Consider the following 10,184-nt stretch of genomic DNA (forward strand, 5'->3'; position numbering starts at 1 on the left):
GTCATGGTGGACTATTTCAGAGAGCTGTGGACATCTGCTGCCGCATGCTGTGTGTTGTTCTAACTTCAGAAACACACACACACACACAAAGTCCTGAGAGTTTTCTGTTTGTAATGTACATGTTAATCCGTGTGTTGCAGATGACTAACCCTGCCATCCAGAATGACTTCAGCTATTACAGGAGAACTTTGAGCCGCATGCGGATCAACAATACACCGGTGAGCTGGCTACTGAACTCTAATCTGAGGGGCTGATGGTCCTTTACCCTTGATGGTTATGGCCACAGATATTTTGTGTCTGAAAATTACAGATTAAGTCAGCATTTTTTGGACAACGAAGATGATTGTCCGTCAACAAACGCACAATATGTCAGCCTTTGTGCGGATTCAACGCGTCTGAAAATAGTTTACTTGAGCCACTGGGGACTCAAAGGGAGTTTGAGGCGCTCACTGGAGCACAGGGGGCGGAGCGGAGCGACATGCACCATATACATGATCTGAGATCAGTAGCATGTCCTCAGTCCCTCTGGGACTCACAGGCCTCAGTGGAACAGTTCGCACGTGATCTGAGAACAGTTTGGGGTCTGCACCACAGACCCTCTGGGATACACTGGTGTTAAGGGAAACCACCCAGACAGACCCTGTGCCCCAGTCCTCTTCCCGCTTCATTAAGCTCAGGAGGGGGCCAAGTGTTCATCCTGCATTAACATTACAGGCTATATGGGGTCATTATGGGCTATATGATTACTATTTCACGAGTAGATCTTGCACTAAGTCTATCATAAATACATTTAAAGGCAGTACAAGTTAATTGTATCATCTCTAAACCCCATGTACCTCAGGGGTCAGTATTTTGTCTCCTGATATTTGAATATTTTAGAAATGCTGTATTATTCAGATGAGATGTCTTCTTGCGATAGCATGGCAGGCAGCTAAAGGACAATTCGGCCTCCTATCTCCTCACAGCCCTACTTCAAAATGACAGCAAGTATACCATTTTCAATAGGACCAAGGACATCTGAGAATGGTCTAAATTTTTTCAGTAGTTCTTTAGTGAATAAAGTAAACGCAATCTACCCGTGTTCTCGAGACGCGCACCTGGGTTTTTTATCTATACTGGACAAAAATATAAACTCAACATGTAAAATGTTGGTCCCATGTTTCATGCGCTGAAATAAAATATCTCAAATGTTCCATACGCACAAAAAGCTTATTTCTCTCAAATGTTGTGCACACATTTGTTTACATCCCTGTTAGTGAGTATTTCTCTTTTGCTAAAATAATCCATCCAACTCACAGGTGTGGTATATCAAGAAGCAGATTAAACAGCATGATCATTACACAGGTGCACCTGTGCTGGGGACTGTAAAAGGCCACTCTAAAATGTGAATTTTTGTCACACAACACAATGACATGTCTCAAGTTGAGGGAGTGTGCAATTGTCATGCTGACTGCGGAATGTCCACCAGAGCTGTTGCCATTTAATGTTAATTTCTCTACCATAATCCGCCTCCAATGTCGTTTTGGAGAATTTGGCAGTACGTCCAACCAGCCTCACAACCAGACCAAGTGTAACCATGCCAGACCAGGACGACATCCGGACAAGGAGTATTTCTGTCTGTAATAAAGCCCTTTTGTGGGGGAAAACTCCTGATTGGCTGCATCCCTGCCCATTCATGTGAAATCCATAGATTAAGGCCTAATGAATTTATTTCTATTGACTGATTTCCTCATATGAACTGTAACTTCGTAAAATCGTTTAAATTGTTGCATGTTGCGTTTATATTTTTGTTCACTATATGTATCTGTAGCTTTATTCCCCCTACGTGAATTTGCCATTAACAAGTGGTCCCAGACCTGTCACTGCTAGAGCCACTGCGTCTCAAATGACACAACTTTATTCCCTATAAAGTGCACTACTTTTGATCAGGGCCCATGGGGATCTGGTCAAAAGAAGTGCATTATGTAGGTAATGGAGTCCCATTTGGGACGCTGTCTATCCATAGCCAGGCACTGAAAACTTTCTCCAGCCCAGCAGTACAGAGGAGCATTACTTAATTCTCAGCGTTCAGGCACTGTCTACTGGAATCGCTCAGACATTTTATACAAAGACACAACACTTGTATTTTCCACCAGAACAGATATTATTTCTTATTCAAATGTGATACTTTTTTTTATTTGACACGTCTTGACGTCCCAGAGAATTATTCATATTATTCCGCATTAGAGAATAAAGGTTCTGTCTTTAAGGCAGAAAAATCATCTCCTTACCGTTACTGAATATACAGTATTTCTCTACCAGCATCTACTTTCTCCATAATATTCCATGTTTGTAAAGTGACAACATTGATGAACTGTTCCTTGGTTTTTCAGACAGAGGGGGAGAAAGAAGTCAACAACGAGCTGGCCAATCGGATATCTCTGTTCTACGCCGATGCCACGCCCATGTTGAAGACGTTAAGCGACGGCACGACAAAGTTTGTCTCAGAGGTAAGATCCCATCGAAAGTGGTTTCACAGCTTCCTTACTTAACAACCTTAAAATCTGACACATCAATTGCCCATCAATAATTGAAGTGACCAATGCAACAATGTGCTTTACTGTAGAAAAAAAAACATCCCGTCTCTCTTTCTGTTGGCCTAGAATAAGAACTTGCCCATCGAGAACACGACAGACTGCTTAAGCACGATGGCGAGTGTGTGCAAAGTCATGTTGGAAACGCCGTAAGTGATCCCATCCACTTCCTCACTAAATCAAGACAATGTCAATGTCTGCGGATTCGTGGATCTGGGCCCATATTCTTAGTTTCTCAGAGGAGGAGTGCTGATCTATGATCAGTTTTGCCTTTAAGATCATAAGGAAAATGGTATAGGTTAGGGACCGGAACATAATTACAAAGAATTTGAATTATAATATAATATTTAACAAAAAAATAATCATTTCAAACCTTGCTTACATTTGTATACGATCACAAACTTTTGTATACGATCACACATTTGTATACGATCACATAAAAAAAGGTCCCTTTTTCAGGACCCTGTCTTTCAAAGATAATTCGTAAAAATCCAAATAACTTCACAGATTTTCATTGTAATGGGTTTAAACACTGTTTCCCATGCTTGTTCAATGAACCATAAACAATTAATGAACATGCACCTGTGGAACGGTCGTTAAAGACACTAACAGCTTACAGAGAGTAGGCAATTAAGGTCATAGTTATGAAAACATAGGACCCTAAAGAGGCCTTTCTACTGACTCTGAAAAACACCAAAAGAAAGATGTCCAGTGTCCATGCTCATCTGCGCGAACGTGCCTTAGGCATGCTGCAAGGAGGCATGAGGACTGCAGATGTGGCCAGGGTAATAAATTGCAATGTCCGTACTGTGGGGCGCATAAGACAGCGCTACAGGGAGGCAGGACGGACAGCTGATCATCCTCGCAGTGGAAGACCACATGTAACAACACCTGCACAGGATGGGTACATCCGAACATCACACCTGCGGGACAGGTACAGGATGGCAACAACTGCCTGAGTTACACCAAGAACGTAATCCCTCCATCAGTGCTCAGACTGTCCACAATAGGCTGAGAGACGCTGGACTGAGGGCTTGTAGGCCTGTTGTAAGGCAGGTCCTCACCAGACATCACCGGCAACAACGTCGCCTATGGGCACAAACCCACCGTCGCTGGACCAGACAGGACTAGCAAAAAGTGCTCTTCACTGACGAGTCGTGGTTTTGTCTCACCAGGGGTGATGATCGGATTTGCGTTTATCGTCGAAGGAATGAGCGTTACACCGAGGCCTGTACTCTGGAGCGGGATCGATTTGGAGGTGGAGGGTCCGTCATGGTCTGGGGCGGTGTGTCACAGCATCATCAGACTTAGCTTGTTGTCATTGCAGGCAATCTCAAAGCTCTGCGTTACAGGGAAGACATCCTCCTCCTCCCTCACGTGGTACCCTTCCTGCAGGCTCATCCTGACATGACCCTCCAGCATGACAATGCCACCAGCCATACTGCTTGTTCTGTGCGTGATTTCCTAGAAGACAGGAATGTCAGTATTCTGCCATGGCTGTCTCAATCCCATTAAGCACGTCTGGGACCTGTTGGATCGGAGGGTGAGGGCTAGGGCCATTCCCCCCCAGAAATGTCCAGGAACTTGCAGGTACCTTGGTGGAAGAATGGGGTAACATCTCACAGGCAAATCTGGTGTAGTCCATGAGGAGGAGATGCACTGCAGTACTTAATGCAGCTGGTGGCCATTCCAGATGCTGACTGTTACTTTTGATTTTGACCCCCCCCCCCTTTGTTCAGAGACACGTTAGTCCATTTCTGTTAGTCACATGTCTATGGAACTTGTTCAGTTTATGTCTCAGTTGTTGAATCTTATGTTCATAGAAATATTTACACATGTTAAGTTTGCTGAAAATAAAGTGGAGCCAGGGGTTGGAACCGGTTTAGGGAACAAACGTAAAAGAACAAAACATTTTTAGGAACAGAATCAGAACAGGTAAGGAAAGTGATCCATACTGTTCTGTAACAGAACCATTTTTTTCAAAGCATGGGAACCTTTTAATAACGTTATTTTATGTTCCGGACATTTTTTTCAGTTCCACCAAAAAAACACAAAAAAGAGCCTATCAAAGCCCCTCTTAGGGGAAAGAAAAAAAGAATCCCGTAACATTAAATAACATTATTAACCAGTTCCCATTGTCAAAAAGAAAATTGCTATTGCAACCTCTTTACAATAAGGAATTGAGACCCAAAAGCTAAAGTTTTAAGTGTTCATTACCAAGGATGCCGTCAGCTGAGTCCATACATTTAGAAAGTTCACAACACATCTTATACTCTTCCCTTCTTTTGGTCACCACCCTCTTGTAGTTGTCATCTCCCCAGCTATACATTTTATGACCCCACTGAGTTTCTTTATCCCCCGCTGTGGAATGTCCTTGGTCTACTCTTTGTTTAGCCAGATGTCAGAATCACACCGCGTCCATCTTCATTCTGGGCCTGACTCTGCTCTTTGATCCTAGGAAATGTTCTCTTATCTGATTAGGTCAACCTTTCCAAATTATCATACAGTGGCTTGCTAAAGTATTCACTCCCTTGGCATTTTTCCTATTTTGTTGCCTTACAACCTGGAATTAAAATAGAATTTAAACATTTGGGGGGGTTTGTAATTATTTGATTTACACAGCATGCCTACAACTTTGAAGATGCAAAATATTTTGTGAAACAAACAAGAAATAAGACAAAAAAACAGAACTTGAACGTGCATAACTATACACCCCCTAAGGTCAACACTTTGTAGAGCCACTTTTTGCATTAATTACAGCTGCAAGTCTCTTGGGGGTATGTCTCTATAAGCTTGGCACATCTAGCCACTGGGATTTTTGCCCATTCTTCAAGGCAAAACTGCTCCAGCTCCTTCAAGTTGGATGGGTTTCTTCTGGTGTACTCGAGTGTTGCTTTAGCAGTATACTTAGGGTCATTGTCCTGCTGGAAGGTGAACCGCTGTCCCAGTCTCAAATCTATGGAAGACTGAAACAGGTTTCCCTCAAGAATCCGTCATTCCTTCAATTCTGACCAGTTTCCAAGTCCCTGCTAATGAAAAACATCCCCACAGGGGATGGTGTTCTCAGGGTGATGAGAGGTGTTGGGTTTGTGCCAGACATAGCGTTTTCCTTGATGGCCAAAAAGCTCAATTTTAGTCTCATCTGACCAGAGTACCTTCTTCCATATGTTTGGGGAGTCTCCCACATGCCTTTTGGCGAACACCAAACATATTTTCTTCTGGCCACTCTTCTGTAAAGCCCAGCTCTGTGGAGTGTACGGCTTAAAGTGGTCCTATGGACAGGTACTCCAATCTCTGCTGTGAAGCTTTGCATCTCTTCAGGGTTATCTTTGGTCTCTTTTTTGCCTCTCTGATTAATGCCCTCCTTGCCTGGTCTGTGAGTTTTGGTGGGCGGCCCTCTCTTGGTAGGTTTGTTGTGGTGCCATATTCTTTCAATTTTTTTAATAATGGATTTAATGGTGTTCCGTGGGATGTTCAAAGTTTCTGATCTTTTTTTATAACCCAACCCTGATCTGTACTTCTCCACAACTTTGTCCTTGACCTGTTTGGAGAGCTCCTTGGTCTTCATGGTGCCGCTTGCTTGGTGGTGCCCCTTGCTTAGTGGTGTTGCAGACTCTGGGGCCTTTCAGGACAGGTGAAAATATACTGAGATTATGTGACAGATCATGTGACACTTAGATTGCACACAGTTGGACTTTATTTAACTAATTATGTGACTTCTGAAGGTAATTGGTTGCACCAGATCTTATTTCGGGGCTTCATAGCAAAGGAGGTGACTACATCTGCACGCACCACTTTTCCGTTTTTTATTTTTTTGAAATAAGTAATTTTTTAAATTTCACTTCACCAATTTAGACTATTTTGTTACATTACATGAAGTACAAATAAAAATCCATTTACAGGTTGTAATGCAACACAATAGGAAAAACGTCAAGGGGTTGAATACTTTTGCATGGCACTGTACACTATTTTTTGGCCCAAACACCATTAATACTCACAGTAATTATTCACTAAACAGGATACAAACAAACTACAGTTTAACTTTAAATATGTTCCATTTTAACAGAATGTTAAATGTTGTACTTTTCGTTTTTTCGGTTCTGTTCCCTGAACCGGTTCCAACACCTGATTCGAGCTGATTTGCTAATGTTTTTACAATATTGTATGTCCCACAAAAAACTTGAGGGGCCAAATAAAATTTCCCGCCAGTTGGGGAACCCTGGTGTATGGTGTCCATCCACTCTGCACAGAGCGGTTGAAAAATGTACTTTGGTGATGAAATTTCACATCTTTATTTTAGAAAATAAATGTTACTTAGACAAATATGATTGTTCATGTTCTGAATTGTTCAGTGTCGTCTTTCTCTAACATATCATTAACATTATATCTATAAAATACATAATACATCCGATAATAATCACAGAGCTCTGAGCAGCAACCTTTAGGATTTTTCATGTTGTGGTGGTCATCTGCAAAGTTGTTTTTGTGGGTTGTAAATAGCGAAATGAGATACACTTGTTTTTGTGAGAAATCTTCAAAACAACAACAGGAATTTTGCATTAATATGAAAGTGTACACTAAAATATGAAAATACTACATGTCATGTCTCAAAATCAATATCTATCTTACCTTAATTCTCGCACAGTGTAACTGACATAATGATTTTCCTGATTTTTAACCACTTTCTTTCTCTGGCCTCCATTGATTTAGTCACCCTAATTTTGGACATCCTACAAGGGTAAAAACTCAAATAACTTTGAACGGATTATGATAGAGACATGCGGTTTGGACCATTAGCATATTACTTGACCCATTGGTCAAAAGATGCGTTTTTGATTGGACTTCCTATTATATGGACAGGGAAAACATTATCCCTGATCAGCAATCTCATTGCCTTTCTGTGTTTCCAGGGAGTACCGTAGCCGCTTCACCAGTGAGGAGACGGTTTCGTTCTGCCTGCGCGTCATGGTTGGCGTCATCATCCTCTATGACTATGTGCATCCTGTCGGAGCCTTCTCCAAGTCTTCCAAGATTGATGTGAGTGCAGGGTGGAGGCTCCCAGTCCCAGAGGATTGGCCACACACAAGCACAACACTGATTCATCTCAACATGGTGTTTTCTGCTTCACAGATGAAAGGGTGCATCAAGGTCCTCCGAGATCAACCGCCCAACAGCGTAGAAGGCCTTTTAAACGCTCTCAGGTAAGGCCCACCTTGTCTATAGCTGAACAATGCTTTTCTTTAACAGAGAATATGTTTTACAGAATACTGTTGCAACCTTTTTCTTCTCACACTTTAACAGACAGTAGTAGCATACTTACTATATACATCCATATTTGGCCACTTTTCCTTCATTATTCTGTTTTTTTTTCAACACGTTAAGAGGTATTGAAATAATATGTTTGTGTTAAATGTGGAATCCCACAGTTTTAGATTATTGAAGATCAGAGAGAATTACATTTCTTTGAGCCCCGGTGCCCTGCTCTCTTCTTAAATCTAAGTGGCTCACGCTCTCGCAGCTGTTCGCAGCTGACACGGTCATTTTCGTGTTAACCACATCTGCACATCACATCATCAGGTCCTTCGGGCACGCTCAGTCACTCTCTTCCAGTCACGTGAGGTCACTCCTGGGTCAACGCCTCCAGCCCTCTTTTCTCTTTCTTTCTGTCTTTCTGGGATTGCACATCTGTCTCTGAGGGGAGAACGCCAGACTGGAAATCAAAGTTCAGAGCTGTGATACTGTCATCAAGGCTTTCTCACACTCTCTGCAAGAGCAGTCGTGTTACGGTCACAGATCCTGGCACTGATCGCCCTGTCTGGTCTGTCTATTCATCTGTCTCTCGCAGGTACACAACCAAGCATTTGAATGACGAATCGACCAACAAGACAATCAAGAGCATGCTGCAGCAGCAGTAGGACTGAAACCCTGGTACAACCGCTCGCCTCATGCCGGTTTCGGGAGACATCGATGCCCTCTCCCAACGACGTCGGTGCACAGAATGTTTTGTTTGATTTTAAATGGAGAAAGAGCTGCACTTTTTATAATGCAAAATGCTACTGCCATTATGCACATATTTTATGTGCCAAAATGATGTTGCTGAGATTTAAATGTTTTCGATGAAGGCCATACAACAAGATGGCAGCTATGAAAGCATTGTGGGTTCTGTTTTTTATTTTTTATGATTTGAGTTTTTCCCTGTGTAAGAGATGGAAGTGCTTTGACTTGAACATTTTAAAAAGAGAGCTATATAGAGAAATATATATTCTTTTTGTTTTGATTTATTATTTAATGTTACATCTTCTGCATGACGAAATGACGTATTTCTTCTATTTAAAAAAAGTATGGTTCAAGTTTTATTTGTCTGCTCAGTTGTGTTCAATGTTTTGTTCTCTGAATGGTACGAATTAATGGTACGAATTAAGATGATTAAAAACATAGTGCTGTTAATGTTTTATATTTTTTATAGGTTTTGAGTGTGATTTGAGTGTATGCCATTTTTCATAGTTGTGTTGTATTTTTAATTTGGACATTTCAAGCTGCGACGTGTGCAAATCAATTTAAAGTTGTGAGTCTGTACTGTTGTTGACAGTATGTTGCCGCTGGAAAAAATAAACAGAGAACTCTTGTTTTCTACAAATGACTTTGTGCTTACCCTGCATCTTTTCTAGAAAACACCATGTAGTCAAATTTAGCTAGGGCAAGAAAAACATTTTCTAGAAAACGAAATACACTATATATACAAAGGTATGTGGACACCCCTTCAAATTAATGGATTCGGCTATTTCAGGCACACCCGTTAATGACAGGTGTGTAAATTTGAGCACACAGCAATGCAATCTCCATAGACCAACATTCAGTAGAATGGCCTTACTGAAGAGCTCAGTGACTATAAACATGGCACAGTTATAGGATGCCACCTTTTTAACAAGTCAGATCGTCAAATGTATGCCCTGCTAGAGCTTCCCCAGTCAACTGTAAGTGCTGTTATTGTGAAATGGAATAGTCTAGGAGCAACAACGGCACAGCCACAAAGTGGTAGGCCACACATCTCACAGAACGGGACCGCCAAGTGCTGAAGCACATAGTGCAAATCGTCTGTCCTTGGTTGCAACACTCACTACCGGGTTTCAAACTGCCTCTGGAAGCAACGTCAGCACAATAATTGTTTGTCAGGAACTTCATAAAGTCAGTTTCCATGGCCAAACAGCCGCACACAAGCCTAAGATCACCATGCGCAAAGCCAAGTGTCGATTGGAGTGGTGTAAAGCTCGCCGCCAATGGACTCTTTAGCAGTGGAAACGCGTTCTTTGGGGTGATGAATCACGCTTCACCATCTGGCAGTACGACGGACAAATCTGGGTTTGGCGGATGCCAGGCTACCTGCCCCAATGCATAGTGCCAACTGTAAAGTTTTTTGGATGAGGAATAATGGTCTGGGGCTGTTTTCTATGGTATGGGCTAGGCCCCTTAGTTCCAGTGAAAGGAACTCTTAATGCCACAGCATACAATGACATTCTAGATGATTCTGTGCTTCTAACTTTGTGGGAACAGTTTGGGGAAGGCCCTTTCCTGTTTCAGCATGACAATCCCCCCCCCCCCATGCACAAAGCG

General features: G+C 42.1%; 1 protein-coding gene across 1 annotated transcript in view; it reads left to right on the top strand.

Annotated features, from left to right (window-relative positions):
• LOC109908802 (protein FAM49B-like) overlaps positions 1–9,214 on the top strand; it is a 56,916-nt gene extending 47,702 nt beyond the window's left edge. The window contains exons 7-12 of the mRNA XM_020507503.2: positions 141–218; positions 2,373–2,489; positions 2,643–2,722; positions 7,484–7,610; positions 7,704–7,774; positions 8,419–9,214. Coding sequence (XP_020363092.1) covers positions 141–218; positions 2,373–2,489; positions 2,643–2,722; positions 7,484–7,610; positions 7,704–7,774; positions 8,419–8,488 — 543 coding nt within the window. The 3' untranslated portion in view covers positions 8,489–9,214. The remainder of the gene's footprint in view (positions 1–140; positions 219–2,372; positions 2,490–2,642; positions 2,723–7,483; positions 7,611–7,703; positions 7,775–8,418) is intronic.
• Positions 9,215–10,184: the final 970 nt, after the last annotated feature.

The sequence above is a fragment of the Oncorhynchus kisutch genome, linkage group LG18, assembly GCF_002021735.2.
Source record: "Oncorhynchus kisutch isolate 150728-3 linkage group LG18, Okis_V2, whole genome shotgun sequence".
NCBI classification, from domain to species: Eukaryota; Metazoa; Chordata; class Actinopteri; order Salmoniformes; family Salmonidae; genus Oncorhynchus; species Oncorhynchus kisutch.